Source organism: Macaca fascicularis, chromosome 12 (assembly GCF_037993035.2).
Source record: "Macaca fascicularis isolate 582-1 chromosome 12, T2T-MFA8v1.1".
NCBI lineage: Eukaryota > Metazoa > Chordata > Mammalia > Primates > Cercopithecidae > Macaca > Macaca fascicularis.
In genome coordinates, this window is record NC_088386.1 from 87,896,264 (window position 1) to 87,918,520 (window position 22,257).

General features: G+C 36.8%; 1 protein-coding gene across 2 annotated transcripts in view; it reads right to left on the reverse strand.

Annotated features, from left to right (window-relative positions):
- Positions 1–19,145, reverse strand: part of TMEFF2 (transmembrane protein with EGF like and two follistatin like domains 2) — a 256,081-nt gene extending 236,936 nt beyond the window's left edge. For both annotated transcript variants that reach the window (XM_005573793.5, XM_074009603.1), the window contains exons 1-4: positions 18,564–19,145; positions 16,114–16,223; positions 8,305–8,434; positions 3,626–3,652 (exon numbers count right to left, since the gene is read on the reverse strand). In XM_005573793.5, coding sequence (XP_005573850.1) covers positions 3,626–3,652; positions 8,305–8,434; positions 16,114–16,223; positions 18,564–18,735 — 439 coding nt within the window. In that variant the 5' untranslated portion in view covers positions 18,736–19,145. The remainder of the gene's footprint in view (positions 1–3,625; positions 3,653–8,304; positions 8,435–16,113; positions 16,224–18,563) is intronic.
- Positions 19,146–22,257: the final 3,112 nt, after the last annotated feature.

Sequence of the window (22,257 nt, forward strand, 5' to 3'; positions counted from 1 at the left end):
TTCTTCCTGCAGTATTTGTTGCTTAAGGAAGTCTGTGGGTGGATAAGAAGTTATTATCCCTCCTACACACCCGTTTTCTTATTTACAACATTAAACTTCCATATATAAGTACTTGAAACACCAATCATTTTCTTTCTATCACTTTCTCCAATTCTTTGGAATTTGGACCACATATTACCTCCCAATAGCACACTTCACAGTTATAGTTTATCTTTAATTTTTTTTTATCAGGTGTGAATCTATCAAAAAAATTTATTTGCTGTAGATGCCTTTCAAAACAAATATTTTTGTTCAAAAACAGAGTTCCATAAATGGCGGGTCCTATGTTCAAAACTAATAATACAAAATTATCTTTTGTATTAATGAGTTTTCTTAAACACCAAAAGAAGAGGACACAGCCACTGAAATGGGACAGCCAAACATTAAGATGTGTATGAAGTATTTGTATCTTATTACTCTATAAATCACCTTTAGGAGAGAATGCATCTTTGTGGATCATGTTGGAAACACAGTAAACATGTTTTATCTCAATACAGTTAACCATTTGAATTGTTTCAGCTGAGTAAATAGGTCAATAGTTAAAGATTTTAGAACTCCCTGTAAAATGTACAATAACAAGTTAAAATAAATTTTATAAAACCTCTATGTCCCTTTCATGTTGTAGTAAAAAGTTCTCTCAAATGCAGTAAATGACAGGTATACCCTTGTGCAAATGGGTTAAGCTTAAATTATTTTTAGAATAATCAGGTCTAATATTCATTACTAACGTAATATTCATTCATGTTAAAATATAGGACAATCTTTCAAAAGTAATAGTTGATATATTTTTACATGATTTTAGATTTGTGGGTTTAATGATATCATTTATGATAGTCACACATGATAAATGTTTTGCAAGTAAATTTCTTCACTTCACCCTTTTGTTCAATGTACTCCACTTTGGAATTATGTTAACTTTTGCTAAAATGAGAGATTAGAAAATAACTATTAACCATCCAAAGTGCTTGCCAAGTAAACCCATTATTAATTAAATACACATTACTGAGAATATGTTATATAGAGATTAGTTAGAACAATCACTAGTTACAATTGTTGGATTAGCCAAACAATCACAAGTTATTCAATCACTTTTGCTTTATTCAAAAATAAAGAAAGCTGATTCTGGCCTCTCAATACCTTGGTAATACGAACTCTACAAAAATACAGGGGAAAGTCTAACATCTATATAAGAGAGATAGCAAGTCACATATATCTTACGATTACAACCCAATGGATATATGAACTGAATTTGTGCATGTCATTCTAAACTAGGTTTTTAGGTTTTAGTTACTAAGTGTTTTTGGCATCCCTTAATAAAGAATTTAAAGAAAATTAAAACTAACAGTCTTACAGAGCAAAGTAACATGTAGACTAGAAAAACAAGTAGTTCTGTTAAGAAAAACCTGACCAGTCTCTAATTTTAAACATTGTATGCAATTAGGAGCAAATACTCATCACCACAATTTTCAGAACTGCCATTATTTAAAATAATAAGCTCAGAATTAAATGTGTTATATGCTTTTTTTTCTAAAGCAAACATTGGAAGTTGTTTTTGTTTTCTCTAAGTTACTATAAAGCACCTATAATTGAAAGGAAGAGTGATTAAAAACAGAAAAAGATAAAGAAAATAAAAAAGTGGTTTCTAAGTGATGTTTCACTCATATGGTATAAAATAAGTTATACATGTCATATTCATGAGATTAACATTATTTCCTGAAAAAAATGTGTGATTCAGATCACGAGACAACATAATAAACCAAAGATTTTAATATAAAATGCAACAAGGAAGAGCGAGTTTGACTTCACTTTCACTTGCATATGCTAATAACAATGAATGAAAACTAGAAACTAGCATGTGAAACAAAACTCACATCTTATTGTTAGAAAAATAAAGATATGATGTATAGTATGATAGGACAGTCAAGCAGAAAAACGTATATGATGATGCTTTAACAGAAAGAGAAATGAAGATATTCTTGGTATGATTTTTTTTTCTTTTTTTGTTTTTAAAGATGCTAGAAAATTAACAAGACTGGTGGGTAAACAGTGGAACAGTTCAGTCTCAGCACAATATTTGCAAAATTAGGTAGTCTACATATAAAACTAAACAGCTAGAAAACATACACAATTTTGCATAGAAACTATTTCCTTACAAAATAAACATTTTAAAAAATTGATTTCTTATTAATAATATTCTCATGGTAAAACATACTAAAGGAACTGCCTTTTTTCCGTCTTTTTTTTTTCTTTAAGATTTAATATGTTCTTCTAAGGTCTTATCTTCAGAACCTCTAGGGAAACTTTCTTGGGAATACTATATTAATCAGCTAAGAAAAACTTTATTAGAAGTAGAGAAAGACTGTCCAGACATCAAAGGACTGTCCAACAAACATCATGTGACATTGAAACATATTCTATGCTTGAGTCTTGACTGCTGTACAGTTTTAGTCTTTAGGAAAAAAATTGTGCTTCAATCTGCTGCTGTTCAGTTTTAGTCTTTATGAAAAAAATTGTGCTCCAATATGCTGCTCTAATTATGTTCTGTGGGTATTGCTTATTTGAACTAGTTAAGCCTTTCATTACATAAGGAAACTTGATAAATCTTTCAAGTGTTTCCTGAACTAGATAAAGGGTGCATTAAATATCTGCCACCCTGCACCCCAGGCCTTCTTTTACTTATCTTTTATCAAATTCTGTATTTAAAAACTGAAATCAACCTGGAATAGCACATTTAATTATTTTACACAACTGAAGCAAGGTCTTGAGACAATGTTTTTCATTTGTTTTGTTTTTCTTAATCTTGAAATTATACATAGGCTGTGTTTTGTTTTGCTTTGTGTGTATAAAAGTCTAATTTTGTTTGAATTTCATTGGGAAAAGTATTTGGGACATTTATGATTTAGTTTCAATCTACAGGTAAAATCTTCATTTGGTAGTAAGTACATTAGATCAAACTTTTAAAGTTTCTCTCTCTCTTTCTTATATACTTCCCTAAACAAAACTAACTAATGGGAACATATATCATACTTTAGTAAAAATAACTATAGATTTAATCAAGGAAGCAAAGATAATATTATACTTTCATTGGACTTAATTTTATCTTTTTCATTTTTATGAACTAAAGTTCCTTCAGTTTCAAATTATAAATCCGATAATTAAAATCTTGTCTATATGGTAGGTTATGTATGTCTTATTACTACCTAGTAATTGAGAGCAGTGTCTTATATTTAAAAATCCAATATTTAAATGATTTCCTCATGAATTCTTTCTTCCCTGCCAAATATGCTTGCATGCTTCTCTTCAGAAGTTTTTACATTATGCCTATCCATATCAAAAATAACTTACAAACAAACAAACAAATGAACAAAGAAGATTAACTGGAGATAGAGTATGATTCGTAAGTATGCCAAATAATTTGCATGGCATATACATGTACTTTATATGGAGATAATTTTTTATGTTTTCATCTTTCCTAAAATGCAAAATATGAATTTGCCTTAAATATCTGAAATGGAATATACATAAGTAAATATACATAATAATATCCACCAGTAAATCTTCAAATATATAAAAAAGCAACTCCTACCTCCATCTCCAGATCCTGATCCTGCATCTGTGGGAGGAAAAATTATATTTGCTAGTAAAACATATTCAAAAATACTTATGACTTTTTAAGCTCAAGTTTACTTTCTTAGTTTAACACTGCAATAATATTGTTTGAGAAAAATACTAGTATTTAATCCAAAAATATACATTCACATCAATTTAATATCTATTAATGTAACTTCTAAAATAAATTATCCATCATTTTTATTCCAAAGCTTTATGAAAACATTATTGCCCAGTTTGGAAAATTTCCTAATCTCGACTATGAAAAATTCCTAATCTTGACAGGCTGGATTTGGTGCCCTTAGCAAAATAAAGTATTAAAAATGAGATGCTTGTAACAATCAGTAAGTTTCAGAAATTAAATAGTCTAATGTCTGTGGCAAATAAACCCATAATTAAGGCTTATATTCTTGCAAATTCCATATGAACAAAGAGAAAAGCAGTTTAAAAAGAAATATTTTTATATGGGTGTTGATAAGTTTTACGAATACCACAATTGTGGATGATTCCATCTGTGACAAATCATCCTTTGTTTTTGACATCAGTAGAAGAGAGCTTGATTTTTGCCTTTGTGCTTGAAGTCCGATATTCACTAAATGATTCTTGCAGAAAAAAATCATACCTCCTCTTCTGGATTTTTCTTTCACTATTTCTTCTCTCCCCTTCCTCCCATTAATTACAACTGGTCAACGTTGTTTATTTCTGGGAAAGTAGTTCCCAGAAACATGCAAAATTTCAAGTTGAAATCAAAACCACTGAGGTTCCATCTGCTTCTACTTCTTAAGTATAGATATCATCTTCCTTCTGCCTTTCCATTTTTGTTCGTCCACAATACATTTGGTTATGTATTTAATGTTAATACAGGGAAATAAGATTAATATTGATATTCTCTGCCTGATGTGCCCTTATCCCACAGTGAAATCTCACCCAGGGTTCAAGACTTATACCAAATGCCACTCTTAAGAATTTACGGTTTTAGTCCAATTAAAATAAAACATGACTTTTACTTGTTTGCTTCCATGATACTTTATTGAGAAGCACCACATAGAAAGAGGCATGGTATATGAAAATCCACAGAAGGCTGACATATATTGAAGAAGGAAGGCCTTCCCAGCAGCCCTCCCTTTTATCATGTATTGGCATTAGCAGTACCATGAAGGAGCAGTAGTTTGAATTGTCAGTCTTGTTGGAGACCCACATTAACTAAATTTATACAGCCTAGCACTACTTGACTATTAGAATGTCAAGTAATCAATTAACTATTAATGTGACAGGACATATGTCCTTGGGGCAGCATATCTTTTCCTTAAAGGCAAGTAAATTGGTAAAATAATTTATGATAAAATTTACTCTTAGTAAATGTAGAATCAAACAAGGATTTTAATCATAAGAATTGACTGTTTAATGATAATAGATCAAGAAAGACTGATGAATTCATGCTGATATTAGAATATTCCTACCAACTGAACTGACTGTTATAAGTCACAACATCATCTCTTTTGGACAGAACAGTGCTTGAGTGCTTAATGTTTGTCAAGTTTCCTTTTTGTATACTTTCACAGACAAAAATTTTAATTGATTGTATTTGCATTAATTTGAAAGCTTAATTCAGTATTATACTCATTCAGGGCTAAATAGCAGGTTGTGGTATTATAGTGATAACACATTCTAAATATATTTTAGTTAAATGTATATAGTTTATTCTAAATTTTCCCCTATAAACTTCTTTCAGTCAAGGAAAATGTGTTGTTTATCACTCTACACTTATATGAACATAAGCAGAAATGCATAAAGGCTTAGGAGTTCCAAGCTCCAAACCTTACTCATTGCATGATAGAGAAATGTTATTCAACCTTGCTAAGCATATTCCTCCTCTATTCAATGGGCATAGTAATATCTATCCAATTGGGCTATTTTGAGGCTTACTGCACAGTAGTATATTTTAAATGCTTAAGCACTGTCTGGAACATAATAATTAAAATGTAGAGTAAACATCTTGCCTATTCATCTACGGGTATTCTAATAAATACATATGATTGGGGAAAATCAGAAAAAAATGCCGATAGTATTTTATCTTGTATTTCCCACGTGCATTTCTAAAACTTCAAGGGGCATGGTTCTTAAGACAATATTTGATTTGACACAAATGAAACAGCCAGGGAAGAAAAGAAGGAATAGATTAGAAAAATGATCACTTAAGTCGGTGGCATCATTATGAAATCGTTATGGGAAGCTTTAATGTTTTCTCTATTATTTGATGAGTCATCTTGGCCAACTGATGATAAGTAGCCTACTAAAGTCTTATTAGTGAGAAAGAAACACCTAAGAAAATAAGTCATGCTGTTAGACCTAAATCTGAGTTCCTAGTTAACGCATTTCTTACAAGGCAAAAAGTTAAATTGACAGTAAGACCATTGAGCAGATTTCCCAATAAGAATCCATTCTCTGGACAAAAAAATAAAGTTCAATGAAATATAATAAATATAAAGTTATATCTTCTACTGCCTATTATTCCTAGAGCTTACAACTTGCCACTTTCATTCAGTGTCAAACAGCATTAAAAAATAAATGGGAAATATACAAAGAAAAGAATGAGAATCCCTTCTAGATCAAAAGTCAGAACCCCAATTTATTTACAGTCAGATCTGGTTAATGAAAATTACTTTGTTCTCTCTGTCATTATTCAGATCAAAAACCTTTTAGATTTACAAGTCCATGGAAGATGCATTCAGCAAGACTGGCTTACTAATTAAATCTTGTAGAAATCTAAGTATGTGAATGAGCTAAAGATGGATTACTCGATTGTGATTAAATTTTCTACTTGGCTAAGTATTTATTTTCATAGTATAACCAGCACATCAGGGACTAGAATGGAAAGACTTGAATGAATCAGGAGAATGTGATTATATGCACTGACAAGAACTTGGAGGTTGGCAAGTAAGAAAGAAAGATTTTGCTACATCGGCCATAACCGTAACTTCTGATCTGTTTATTATAATAATTGCCTGCCAATTCTCATGTGGTTATTGTTAGAAAAGAACAGATATTCTCGATGATCTTGAAAAAGCAAATCCTTTCCTCAATACTCTATGGTATTTGCCTTCATCCTTCCTGGTTCCTGGGATTCTACTTTTTTTCTATTCAGTTTGTCCTAAAGTATTATTTCTCATTTCTTTGGTATGGCTGATTGATTCCTCATAATTCATTTGCTCCTTGTCATACTTTCTATATCCCTCATCCTTAGCATGAGAACAGCATGCTGGTCATCCTCCTTTCCTACTGGAGAAGGCTGCCCATTGACTCTCACATATTGCTGTACCTTTTATTCATGACTTGTCATTCACAGACCAAGCAGCAATGACCTGCTTGCTTTAGCAAATAAGCAAATGCAGTACCAGCTCAGCTTGCCCCGTGACCATCCTTTCATGAAGAACATTCACATCTAAGCAAATAATCCCTTACGAGAAAAGACTGCTAGAAACCAAAACCAAAACAAAATATCATTGGCCATGAGATATGATACTATTCTCTTTCTTCTGCTAATTCTCAGAAACTTGGGTAGTCACCAGTATAACTTTACTAACAATCAATACGCTTAAGACAATCTTTTAAAGAATATGAGGCTTTTCTCTTTGCTCATTTTCCACCCTGCCCCAGCCACTTAGCACATAACTTTTAACATCATACTCTAGATTAGAAATACCTGTTATCTAAGAGGGACTTTTGAACAAAATAGACTTTTCATGACGCTATTCTCGCTCCTATTTTTGAAGAAAGTTTATATTTGATATCATTGTTATTATTCCGGAATATGCTTATATCATCTAAATTCTCAGGAATTATGACTTCCCAGAAAGATGCTTATTTGGCATTAAGAACAACTACCATGGCATCTTAAAGTCTCTATAACACATGTGACTTTGATATCAAGCTTAACTTGAAAACTCAGGCCCATTTTAAAGCACTTCCCATTTTAAAGCATAAGCTCTAACAACTACTATAGATAGAAGGAAAGCTTGAAAAGCTATAGAGCATATGAAGTCTCTCTTTCTTCTTACTTCCTTTATAGCATTGTTGGTAAACTTGACTGAAAAACTTTGTAGAATTCCAGGTTAATTGAGTCAGAAATGACACATGTCATTAGAAATTATGTCAACTACAAACACATTTGTCAATATAATCTACCTAATAATAAGACCATTTTGTAGAGCTAAGATTAGACATCAACTTCAGAGCCCCAATCTGCAAAATTGCCTTTCAGCAGATAATGCTATTGTTCAAAACAAACAAACACACAAATAAATAATACAACTTTATCCATACATAGGTTTCTCCATATTTGGCATGTTGGCAGTCAATCTAGATTTCTAATTATATGTGACTTTTATTCAAACTGCCTGTATTTCATTTAATAACATATGTCCTTAAATCTACCACTGTCCTTATGGTAGATACCCTCTTTCTTCCAAAAGTGACTTGAAATGTAAAAATGACAAAGAATAAGAATAATAAATGCTTTGAACAAAACAATACAGGCTTGTCTAGTCAATATATAATCTGAATTATTTATTGGGAGATGATATAACAAGAAATGAAAGACATAGTTTTTGGATTTGGAATCCAGGCAGAAGGTTTCAAAGAAGATCACGCACATACCTGTGGCACATGATCCTTCTGACACCACAAGTATCTCACTCTGCTGTTTGCATGCAGCCTGTCGCAGGTAACACTCATTCTGGTAGCTCTCCCCATTGGAGCCACACACAGGCACATAGTCATTGTTGCACTGGGAAATACACAGATGTAAGCCTATAGTTAGTACTGGAGACTGCATCCCTCTGACATGATGAACAGAAGTAATAATTTGCAAAAGAAACCACTTGTCTTCATTTTCAATGATTCTAATTGTGTCCAATGAGTCTTCATAAGGGCATCATTGAAAGATTCACAAAGCCAATTTCAAGTTAGCCAACCAGTCATTTGACTTAGATAGGGCAAAAATAAGCATCTAAATTATCAGGCAATTCCAACAAAGTGACTGCACAAGTAGCACAACAAAGATATAGCAACAAACATATTAATACTACTTAATATTATTTTTAGTATGTAGCCCATATGACTTGATGGAAAAAATTAAAATACAGTTTAATTTCAAGCTATTCAAAAACAGGTAATGTCTATCTGTGTTAGGAGTGGAAGTATATGGCCAAAATGCCAAATAAATCAATTAACTCTTAGTTGTTTTTTAAATTGAATTTAATTGAATTTTTATTGAATTCTAGTCCTTGTAAGTTTCTAAATATTCAGATAAGATACTGATTTACTTATTTATTTTTATACCTCTTTATTGTATATAGATATGGATATGGTCTAGAGAGAAACAAAATTATGGAACACAGAGAAAAATTTAAACAACTACTGAACTGTAAGTAAACTTTACTGACTATTCCAAAGTATGTCTATTAATAGATATTCCATAAAGAGAAAAGTTCATTTTTAAAAGAAACTCATTATTAAAAAAGTATATATATTACAGTGAAAATTAAGGCAACCTACAGAGTATAGTCATCATAATATAATCATACTCTAAGGCATTAATGATACTTGGCTTTGTCCTATGCGTGCTAATTACACCAGGGATGTGATTATCTCATGATTACTACTACTGATGTGCTTCATTGTTTAATTATAAACAATATAATGATCAAGATTATTATCTTTATATGCTCACCTATGCCAGAAACTAAGAAAGGAAAATCATACTTACAGATGCATGTAAAAACTCTTCTCTATGTTTTACTTTTATCTAATATATTTGAATCTTTGATGTTCTGTGAGTTCAGAATACATACAAAATAAACCAATAATACAGTGAGATGGGTAGGAAAGTTTAAATATATATGATAACAAACCTAAAACCCTATCATAAATAAACTTCAACTCAAGAATTTATGCAAAAGAAAACACCTCTCAACATGTTGATAATCTGATTGATTAAAACCTGAAATTTATTATTTTACTCTATTTCCTTACAATACCTAAACTTCCTTATTCCTAACCATCTATTTAACTCTTGCTCTTTGTCTTTATATAATAATAGCTTAAGTGTCATAACAAATTTAAATGTCAATGTTCTTTGAAATGAAAGCCTAATTTTATGAGTTTTATTTTTTTATATATTATTAACAACTTAAATATAATGTTTTGGTAATTGTGATCAACTTTTTTCCAAACAGTAAACCCAAATGGGATGACAGTCATATTAAGATGACCATAATTACTAACAGATTGCTTTAGCACATATTTTAAAAATATTCTTTGTCTTAATTTCTACAATATATAATCTAGACATTCTGCAAGTCCTCTATATAGTAATTCTTTTCCACAGTTACATTATTGTCTCCCAGACTCAGTCTATGTATGTGATTATATTTAAAAAACTGTTTTGATGGCTTACGCCTGTAATCCCAGCACTTTGGGAGGCCAAGGCAGGCAGATCATGAGGTCAGGAGATCGAGACCTTCCTGGCTCACACGGTGAAACCCTGTCTCTACTAAAAATACAAAAAATTAGCCAGGCGTGGTGGCGGGCGCCTGTAGTCCCAGCTACCTCAGGAGGTTGAGGCAGGAGAATGGCGTGAACCTGGGAGGTGGAGCTTGCAGTGAGCCGAGATTGAGCTACTGCACTCCAACCTGGGTGACAGAGCAAGATTCTGTTAAAAAAAAAAAAAAAAACTGATTTGATTAGAGCTTTTCACTAATCTTTTGCTAATGTTTAACTCAATCAGCAACTGACTTCTGATTAGACGATACCTGTGTAAGCACTGTTTTCCAGGAGCTTTCCAAAAATTTGTTTTAATTTACATCTGAAAACTGACTCACCACAGGTTTGAGCATCTGCACTACTATTCAAGAAAGAAGGCAAGAGCAAAATGCCTGTGAAGATTTGAATTTTCCAATGAGCAGTACTGAAAAAAACAAATAAATGTGGCTTGTGCTCATGCCAGAACTGTGGCCAGCAAGGAAAGTGCAGGGATAGGTGCTTGATAAATGTGCTATGATCAGAACCTGAGACAGGAGAATGTAGGTAGGATTATGTTGATCTACGAACACTACAATGGTGTCTGAGCACATGGAGGAGAGACCAGAAAGAAGGAAACAGCTGGTGACATTATGATCGCTAGACTTGCTGATCCTTTCAGTAGACAGAAGAGAGTCATAATATGTCTATGACTAGCTGGACTAACATCTAATGCTTGAGGCCTGGCATTCTTGCCCCAGACTACTTTTCAATCTCCATCTCCATCCCTGCTTATAATACTTTGTGTGTAGATTATTTGGGTCCTTGTTTTCTTCTCTCCAATCCTTAAATTTTATTTATTTGTCCTTCTCAGATTACTCAAATATAGAGTCAGTGGACTGGGAGTGGGGAGTGGAAAGTATTTATTATCTCTCCCAACTGCTAGTACACAATGCTGATATGCATCTTAAAATATCGAATAAACTGATAAAGTGCTCATATGCCGCTTCTGAGGGATGCAGTAAGCCAAATTCGAACAGTTCTAAAAACAGAGCTGCCAAGTTCCACGCACAAGCCAAAAGGGAGATTTCTACAGAGCTGAAAAGAGCTTAACTGTAGATTACTGGCATGATGTTTTTGGCCCTTAGTATCAAGACTTGCACTCATTAATATGAAGAATACAAGGAGGATGCACGTCCTAAATGATGAAAGCTCATAAGTGGGAGTCTAGTCCTAGGTCCTCCTATTTCTTTCACTGCCTTGGTGTAGGACTTTTTGAATGTTAGTCAACAATGAAATATTTAACAGGTTTATAGCCTAGTTTTCCCACTTGAAATGCTTACCTGGAACACTTGGGAAATTAACAAAGTCATGTTTTTAAAACGAGAAACATCTTGTAATACTTACACAAAGAAATGTAAATTATTTGCTTTGTATGATATGTATTTTAACTCTAACATCAAACCATGGCATTTCTAGAACTAGAAAAACAAGAGGAAACAGGCTAACCCTAAGCATGAAATACGCTAACTACTGCATTAAAATATGCCAAATTATTGGAAATAGTTTTTAGTAATATTCATGATACTGCTCAGTTTCAGATGAAGAGACAGACTGAGATGTTAAGTGACTTGCTAAAGGCCATACAGTTGCCTGGTAAGAGGAAAAACAAGACTCGAGTTCAGATGGTTAGGTCCATAAATGTATGTGTTGTACAAACTTCCTCTCAGGGGGAAAAGTGATTCTATTTTTCTATGTTTTAAAATCTTATGTTTATTTTCCAAACAAGTGTTTTTCAATAGAAGAATTTTGTTCCAAAATGGGCTAACCCCCACACTAGTGGAGTCAATAACTTGACACACTAGAATGTATGAAATTCATTTTTGCTACAAATTAATAAAAATTATGTGAGAAGTTTTTCATAGGATTTATTGCTTATTTGATTAATATAGGTTTTTTGAGCTGAGATTTCAGCATCTAGAAGCTCACGTATGACTTATGTTTTATATATTGCCAGCCCCTTCCACAGAGTCTGGCATGTAGAAGGTGCTCAACAGATGTTAAGTCAATTCTGTTATATTCCCAGTTGTCAAAGGCTTAAGAAGAATGGCTTGGGATATGGTATATTTTTCTTCCAAAAAGGAAAAAAGATTTTAAAAATCTGCATATGTTCCAATCCTTTGGCCATTCCATAAGTAATTTTTACTTTTCTGTGATTTATATTTCTTTAAATGTAAAAAAAATTATGATTTTAAGAGTCGACAGGCCTGTGACTATGGTGGAAATGACTCTGTGTGCCTTCCCAGGCTAGGTCACTAAAGGATATAGCTTCTACCTGGTTCTTTCTTTCTCTCTGGATGCTTGACTTTGAAACTCAGCCACTATGCTATGAGGAAGACAAAACTTGCCCATGCAAAGAGATCAACATGGAGAAGAAGAAGGTCTTCAGCTGACAGTCTGACATATGAGTGAGAACCCTCAGATCAGTATAGCATCAAGCCTTTGAATTCCCTCCCCTCACCATCAGCTAACGCCAAAGAGAGTAGAGGTGAGCTGTTTTGATTAAGCCCTGCCAAAATGGCAGATTCATGAACAAAATAAATATTCATTGTCTTAAGCCACTAAGTGCTGGGCAGTCTGTTACACAGCCTTAGTAATAAGAAAATTTTAGATCTAAAGCATGACTTATTAAAAAAAAATTTAGTATTTGAATTAGGTAATACCTGAAAAACATAAGGCTTCATAATATTTTTAAATTATAAAGTAGTTATTGATCATTGCATGACCAGGGTTATCTATAAATATCTACATGTATCTCCCTTCCTTTTTCCCTCCCTTTCTGCCTCCCTCGCTTCCTTCCTCCCCACTTTTATTCTTATCTATCTATCTACCTACCTACCTACCTACCTACCTACCTACCTATCTGTCTGTCTATCCATTTACTGTCTCCAAATTTTCATCCTCATACTTACTGGGCTTAATACCTGGGTGATGAAATAATATGTACAACAAACCCCCATGACACGTGTTTACATATGTAATAAACCTTCACATGTACCCCCAAACCTAAAATAAAAGTTTTAAAAAGGGGAGAGAAAACAATCATCTCACTGAGTTGTGAGAAATAAATGAGATAATATGTTTGAAGGATAGAAATCAATTTATTTAAAATCATCTAAGAGAGGTGAAGACTAATAATGTTTACTTTAGTGTTCCAGTGATAAGGCAAATTGTAAACATTATAGATATAAAAATATATGCCCATTTCTCTTTGAAATTTATCTCTCAGCTAGAAAGACTATAGACTGCAGGCTGGGTGCCGTGGCTCATGCCTGTAATCCTAGCACTTTGGGAGACAGAGGCAGGTGGATCTCCTGAGCGCAGGAGTTTGAGACCAGCCTGGGTAACATGGTGAAACCGCGTCTCTACTAAAATACAAAAAAATTAGCTAAGAATGGTGGAGTGACCTGTATTCCCAGCTACTCGGGAGGCAGAGGCACAAGAATCGCTGGGAGACCCAGGAGGTGGAGGTTGCAGTGAGCCAAGAGCGCACCACTACTATCCAGCCTGGGCGACACAGCAAGACTCTTGTCTCCAAAAATTCAAAACAAAACAAAACAAAACAAAACAAAAAAAAAAAAAAAAAAAAAAAAGAGGAATGCTTGCTTGTACCTGAAAAGGCAGCAGAGAAAGAAACAGAAGTTTAGAATAATACATAGGAAAATAGATTTTCAATACCTCTCCCTTTTTATCAGATACTAGGGCTAAAATAACAAACACCAAAAAACTCAAATTCATGTATTGGAGAAGATGGACTCAAGAGACTCTTAGCTTAAAATATCCTATTTATTATTCTTCATGCAACTTATACTTTTCTTTGATCTTCAATTTAATTCAGCCACTCTATATTCTTGGTATGTGCAAAGTCTACATTTTCCACTAGGGAGATGTTTATTTTTTCTTGCCAGATTGACAACTATTGCAAAGCACAAACTAATAGCAGTAGTAATACACTAGTACATTTCAAATGCCACAAGGATTACAAAAAGCAAATTTACATTTTAGTTTCTTACTCAAACTTGCATTCGATGCCACTCCCCCATGGATTCCACTTAACAATTATTTAAATTAATGCTAAACATAGCTGACTGACCAATGTATGAAAAACACACATATTTTTGTTGATAAAAGTTTTACCAAAATCTTCCGTAGCACGTATAAAATGAAAACAATTCCTTTAACAAGAAGATTATTTATTTTCATTTTGCAGCTTTACAGTTCTGTTCCTTTAGAGTTCTGTCAACCCCCCCTTTTTTTTTTCTCCTGGTGAAATCTTAGAACCATGGCTTTACACTTCAGGAATGCTTTTCCTGGTTCATTTGATATTTTTTATGAGTTCATTTCTTTTGTCTATCTATGGTTATGAAAATAAGACAAATTTATGGAAATCAAAAAGGGAAAGAAGGAAAAATTCACAAAATTCTCTGGGCCTTTAATTAATGATTTATCCAATTGTGCTTTTTTCCTGTTTAGTTAACATTTGGTTAAGTATGAATTGGAGAGTTCTCATGCTCTATCTCTCTCATGTAGTTCATTGAAAGTACATAATGACATTGTTTAATGTGGCTGGAGACCTTAGAAGTTGATGTTACATGCATATTAAATATGCATGAATATGTTTCTGACACTATGGTATGGTCTAAAAAACTGTACAGTCACAGCAGTACTCACCCACCAGGAGGTGGTGCACTTTACAAATATCAGTTGTCATATTATGTTTCTTAGAAAGAAGAAAATAATGTCTAAGAAGGTTTTAGCATTTCTAAAAGCCACTTAAACTTTATTTAAATGTGAATTCTCTTCTTAGTGGGAGGTCAAATTCAATCTAAAATATTTAAATTTCATCAATAATTCTAAATATTACCTATTAAACCAGATATCTAGGTCTAAATTTGAGTTTAATGTTTTTATTTGTTCTGTATTTTTTTATTCTTAGAAAAGTTTCCCTTATCTCACATGTACTTTTGTTTATGTGCATATTTCCTGGTTGAGTCATACTGTCGGATTTTAAAAGTATTTTTTAAAGTAATTTAAAATGCTCAAGGGCAAATATAGGCTATTGGTACAACACCCATGCTACTTGAAGTTCTACATGATTATATGAACATTTTGAGAGGAAAAGGTTTATAACTTACATGGTGGAAAGCATTTGTTAGCTAACGAGCATCCTAATGACATTAAAAGTTCTATCTTTAATATATACTAGTAACCTAGTTTTGATGATGCCAGCTTTGTTACTTAAAATAAATTAACACAAGAAAAAGTACATCTTCCTGATGTTCATAAAATAACTTGTGGATCTAAATGCTCTTTTGGATTCCTAGGGGATTCAGTTCTAATTGAGGGTGGTACCTATGAAAAAGCTGACATATATTAATTAATAAGTTCCATGATTTCCAAATTAGAACAAAGTTTTGAAGTTACACTAATAAGGAGCTAACTTAAAAACCTAGTCAGGTTGCAAGGGCAATAAAGGCCAAGATCATTAAAACAGATAGCAATAAGATAAAAAGATGATAGTTCCCATCAAAAAGAACAAAAGCACAAGTTCACACTTTTTACCCCCTACTTTGACTATTATGCCCAGTCAATTCACTTTTAAAATGATGCTAGAAGGGTCAGAGAAACATAATTTTCTTTGACATCCCAAAAGCACAACCTGAAGCTTTCTACCTTCAGTGGCATTTATAACTTTGGCATATACATTTCTCCAAAAAGTATATGTCTTCTTGACATCAGTTGGCTCTCTTGCCAGTACTTTTGCTTGGTGCCAGCTTCCCTCTTAGCTTGCATAGCTATAAATTTCCAAGTGATAGGCTGTAAAGGGAGATCCCTGCTTTGCAGTCTCATTAATGAATTAGAAGATGCAAATATAAGACTTCTTACCTTGAACTGACAGACGCAAGTCACAGTGTCTCCAATTCTTAAACATTCCCCATCAAATTTACAGGTGTTGGTGTCACAGAGGAAGAGATCATTTTCTCTGTCATCATAACCTCAAATTTAAAGAGAACACTCCAGTCATTAAAACATGTTACAGATTTTTAACAAAAAACACTATCTTGAAGCTTTAAAATACTTGTTCTAAATTTCAAATCCAACAACTATAGCTGTACTGCAAGGTCACCATCTACTGATAACCTCAAAATCTAGTTAAGTGATCAATATTCGTTTCCATTTTCCACAATTCTTTTCTAGTCAATTCTCCTTTAATATCCTTTTCTGACAGTGCTATTTTTTAAGGCTTCATTAATATTGACAGTGGTGCTTAACATTTGCTTCCTGGTTTTTTTTTTTTTTTTTTTTTTTTTTGCTCATTAGGTGGACAATATTTATGACCACAAAACTCCACATTTTGGAAAAGAGCTAGTGATGATCTCTGAATGCCCTTTTACCACTTCCCCATCTTTAATTGTTCTTTTGCTTCAAGGACTGAAACAAACCCTTATTTGAAATTTATCCAGACAAAGAGGAAACAAAGCCTCAATAATAAAGATAAACAGGCACAGTGTTTTCTGTGATGGTCTGTTTGGCTCAAATGAAGATTGATCACCTCTAAGTTAACAGGGGTGGGAGCGGGGTGTCAAGTTCTTGACAACCTATCTGCAAAACCAGTTTATTCTCTTTAGTTTATGCCGTCCCCTTTAAAATATCTGGCAAATATTGAATTTCTTGATTGCAAATGTCAACTTCACATTTAAGTTAGTTATTTCCTAAAACAATGCAAGGGCTAGGAATGAAGCAAACCAGTCTGTGTTGGACTACAAAGCCATCAACATTTCCAAAAACTGATTTTGCAGACTCATAATTATTACTATAATAAAGCATCTAAAAAGTGATTAGACAAAGCAAAGTGAAACTTATTCTTTCAAAAACAACACACATGTATGCATGAATCAAGAAGTTACAGAAACATGTTGAGTTTTATTAAAATGCCAAATTTAGAAACTGCCAAAAAAACAGAACAATCTATTGACCCAAATCTAATAGGGTTGCACATCTCAACTTGTCTTTGTAAAGGATAAATTAGAAGGATGCATAATAATTTTCCTTTTGGCATTTACAGTAGTAATAACTAGGAACTATACAGGCTTTCACCCTATGAGTTACAGTTGGTCATTCCCTCCTCTCTAAAGTTACATACACTTCAGCTCACATACATCCTTAAAGCCACTTTATTCACAGCCAGATTTAACTACAGCAAAATTATATTTACAGAAGATGAAAAATTACATACACACTTGCTAAAACTAGAACAGACCACACCTAGGGGACAATACCCAGGCATGTTAACGGAGTTTAAAATGCCAAGGAAATTACACCACAATTCTGCCCAGTATACTACAGGCTGTCAAACCGAAATGCTATGCCAGCTAGGAGTGCAGCAACTCCCATTCTCTGGCCCTATTTAATTAGGAAGCTTCAGCAGAGCGAAGCCTGCCAAGCTCTTGCCGTCAGAATCTGAAGGAACCCAAGCGAGCAAGAAGAGTGCTTGACCCACTCCACGGAAGCCTGTCCAGAAATGGAGGAGTCAGCGCCCACTGAGGTCGGTTCCGCCCTCGGCTAGCCTACACGGAACCTGACCAGCCTCAGTTATGCCCACTCCAGCCTGGGAGACCCGCAAAGTGTTCTTTTTCTCAACTTCCCTCTACTAGGGTAGAGGGAAGTCTTAGGGAAGCAAGAGAGGGGCATAACTGGAATGCAAAACCAATGTTTTTTGTCGCCTAGGAGAGAAGGAGGAAGGGGGGGGGGGAGAGAGAGAGAGAAAGAGAGAGGAAGAGAGAGAGAGAGAAATTGATTATATTGAAATCCAGCTCCTTTAGAATCTGTGTGACCTGGTCTTGAATGGGAGACCAGTGCGCCCTCATGGCACCTTTGCCAGGAATCAGCGATTCCCCTGCAGTCACCATTTGATTTATTGCTTTCTCGCTCATTCTTTCTCATAAAGTTATTTCTTCCTCATCCTACTAAGACTTTTTTCTTTAATGATGACAAAGCTTCTCTTTTTGTGTTTCCCCTGGGATTGGTGTTCTTTCCAGTGAACCCAGAAAACCATCCCGTGTAATATTTCTCAAAATTCTCTCAGCTCCAATGTAAGCGCGAGCATGCAAAGGTTTCCTGCTACACCTGCACTTTCTACCCATCCCAGAACTACCCCCTACCTCCGGGCCTGGAACAGTTCTCCGTGTTTCTCTGGATAGAGGTGGGTGGTCTTAGGAGTCTAGGGCAGTAGGAGGTGAGGGGCTGAGGAGGCGCGCTAGGGTAGGCTGGTCTGTGCTGGATACGCGTGTTCTTCTGCGGGGTTAAGGGGTCGGGGACGGGGGTTCTGGACTTACCAGAGCAATTCCAGCCGGTGGGCGTTTGGCAGTCACTTAAGGAGGTAGGGAAAGCAGCGAGCTTCACCGGGCGGGCTACGATGAGTAGCATGACGGGCAGCAGCAGCAGCCAGCAAAAGCCCTCGCAAAGTGTCCAGCTGCTGCACTGCCGCGGGGACTCCCACAGCACCATGACTAGTTCGCGCAACTCTGCAGCAGCAAACGGCTTCCGAGGAACACAGGATCGCGGGGGCCGGGCAGCGGACTACTGAGCATCCCGCGGACGGCGGCAGCAGAAGCGGCGGCGGTGGCAGTGGCACCCGGCGGGGAAGCAGCAGCCAAACCCGCGCATGATCTCGAGAGTTTCAGCAACATCCAGGGACTGGGCTCAGCCCCGGGAGCGAGAGGGTCGTCTGCTGAGAAGCTGCGCCGGAGACGCGGGAAGCTGCTGCCATAAGGAGGGAACTCTGGGAAGCCGGGGGACAGGAGGAGACGGGAGTCCAGGGGCAGAGGAGAGGAGCCCGAGGAGGCAGGGTGGAGGGAGAGTCAAGGCGCCCCGCAGCCCGGCAGCCGCCTATCAAGCTCTGCCGCCCGCATCCCTCTGGCGTTTGGGAAGCAGCAGGTCCTCAGCCCGCCCGGGGTCACGTGGAAAGAGACAGTCGGACTCTGATTGGTGGAGCAGGATGCAGGTCCCGGGAGGGAGGGGTCGACGAGGAGGTGCAAGGATGCAAGGAGGAGGCGGCCGCGGAAGCCACAGATGGGCTCGCTCGCCGGGCGCCGGCCCGAGTGGGGCTAGGCGGGGCTGGCTCAAGTCAGAAGCTCGGGCTTCATGGTGGGCTACCCGCATAGTCATATACCACTAGTCTCACTCTCCGCTCCAGGACGCCCCCTACCGAGGGCAGGGTGCGGACTAGCGCCTCTCTTCCGCGCGTGACCCGGGGCAGCGAGCGCCGGCCGCGGCTGGGAGGCGTCTCTCCGAGCTGGAGATGGTGGGGGCGGAGGTGTCATAGGAGCAGCAGCAGCAGGGCAGAGAGGGGCGAGCCGGCGCGGGAGAGGGCGTCCCGCTGGCGCCCAGTGCTCCAGCGTGCGGGAGCGCGCCGCCTAGACTGTAGGGGGATGCAGGCTGAGAATGTCGCGGCGGAGAGGCCAGGAACGTTTTTCTAGAGATTTGCAGGGAGGAGAGGGTGAGAGGCGATGGTGTTAGAACCGCTCTGGCCGGCCTGGAAGCAGCAGCAGCATCTCCCACAAGAGCCTGCAACCCCAAGGCTGCTCCCCGAGCCAGCTCAGCCGTCCCGGCAGGCGCTCTCCTTCCTTCTCTCTTCTCCCCTCTCTCCACCCAGGCCCCCCGCAGCTCCGACCCAGCCCAAGCGGCCGCAGGTTTGAATCCCTCTCTCCGTCACCCGCTCCTCTCCAGCCCGTAGCCTATTCGTGTGTCCACCTGGGAGGTGCGGTCAGATGTGTTTGGAAGGTCAGATTTGGGCGGGACAAGTGGTCTGAGAGGAAGAGAAAGGCTCCTCCGCATACACCGCGGGTAGGTTGCCGGGAGCATCCGCCAGGAAGCGGCGTCCCGGAAGGGGAGAGCGGGCTCTGTTTTTTGGCTCAGGCAATGGCCCTGCGTGCCTTACGCGGGTCTTTGCCGGATGGCCGGTGACCTGGGGCGACGAGAGAAGGTCTAACTCGGCAGGAGTCTCTGGCTCTGCGCGTTTCTTTCCTTCGCTCCAGCGGGCACAGGGTAAACGGCATAGCGGGACCCGCCTTCCGCCTGCTGCATTCTTCAGGCAGTTAGACATACTCTTTAGCCTAATGGAATTTTAGTCGCCAGTAACGGGACCGAGAGCTTTCCGGGACAAGGGTGGAGAGGAGCATCTTTCTTCCGTGACCGGGGTCACTATTGCAGTCTCAGTGTTTTGGAGGCCCCACATGGAAGAGTTTTCTTTTTTGTGTGTGATTATTCAGTGATTCCTGGTTTTTATTCCTTCTTCTCTCCGCTCTCCTTCTCTATTCCTCTCTTTTATTCTTCTTCCTTCTTTTCCCCCAGTTTTCAAAAGCCTCCAGATCCTCCCTTTTTCTATTTAAATTTTCCTTTTGTGCCCCTCTTTCTGTGTCCACTGAATTTAGGAGAGCATTTAATAACATTTAACAGGCAATTAGTGTCCATTCCCAATCACTTAAAAGAGGCATTAACATACTTTGAAAACGGGACTATCTATCCTTTGCAGACACCACCAGAAAAACAAATTGTACCCGAGTAATCCTTTTAAGTACTTTAACCTCCAACCTCCTCCCACTTGCTCGCTTTTTAACTTCTCCTTTGAGAGATGTGATCGTGCAGCACCTCAGTGCCTCAAAGAAATCTCCTTTTTTTTTTCCTGTGTGAAATCCATCCCTTTATCTTACATCTCCGCCTCCGTCCGAGACTGTCCCCTTCCCCTCCCACCTCCAAAGATTTCTGAATCTCAGTGTCTCTCACTCCTGGCAATTAAGCAGCAGATCCCAGCATTCTAGTCGGTGGCATCTCGCTCCTCACCGACGAAGACTCCATTAAAACAGATCAATTTGACCAGACGTTGGAGGCATCAGAAAATCGGCTTCTAGACAGAGCAGCTAAATTCTTTAAGGAAACGGAATACCCATTAGATAGAACTGCCAACTAATATTGCAAAACAAGGAATTAGAGATTTCTTTCGCTACAGGCTTTCAGCAGAGAAGGAAACATAAATATAGATCAAGATTTAACAACTCTACAGCACAGAGTGAGAACATGTCATTTTCTATAGCAAAGATGGTGTGGTAACTAATCAAGCTTATGAAAATAAGTCATGCTTGAAACTAAAGGCAAAGTCCTTAAATGTGTTTATGCAGTAATTACGATAATGAAACAGGACCTGCTAGGATTTCAGAGCTTGGCTATATAAGTAGAATTTTACAGAACCTCTTAGCAGAGGAAAACTCTTTTTGAATTTTCTGCTAAGTAAATTTTTGGCATACTTTCTAATAATATATACTCTTCCTAAGACGTTTTGCCGAAAGTAAGTTAAAACTCCAAAGGAGTTAATTACTGGTTGTGACTGGTTAACAAAAGCAGTTGCTTCCACAGAGGTCCTTTAAATTATTAAACAGTGTGAAGCAAAGCCTTTTCAATGGGAATGCTGCAATTTTATTGCACTTAGTATGTACTTAGTGTTACAGTGCCACCAAGAAACAAATTCTGAAACTGGCAAGCACCACCAAGTGGCAGAAGAACATCACTCATTGAGCAGAGAATTGTATTATTGAATATGTAAATAAAAATATATACATTATTTAGACTCGTCACTAGGTACCAAACAAGTAGACAAGACTGCATTAGCAATTGGATTAGTGCTTTAACTTTTCCCCAACAAGGTGAAATCGGTTTACCTATTAGAATTAAATTTAAGTTTATGAATTGTACTTTGCATTGTGTATTATATGATTACTAGTAATACGACACAAACGTACCGTGCATTTGCAAAATTCTTATTTTAAAATACTATACCATATTTATTTTCAATCTTCTTGAGCTAGGATACTTTATTTGTGGCATACACACTCTAGAATTGATGCAGAGGGGTAGAGTCCAGTTGTTAGATTTTCCAGTAGAAATAGCTCAGAGATATTTTCTCCAGAAAACTTAAAAACATTTTGGTTTTCTCTCATGGAAAGAACATCAATATAAAGGGTGAGATTACTCACA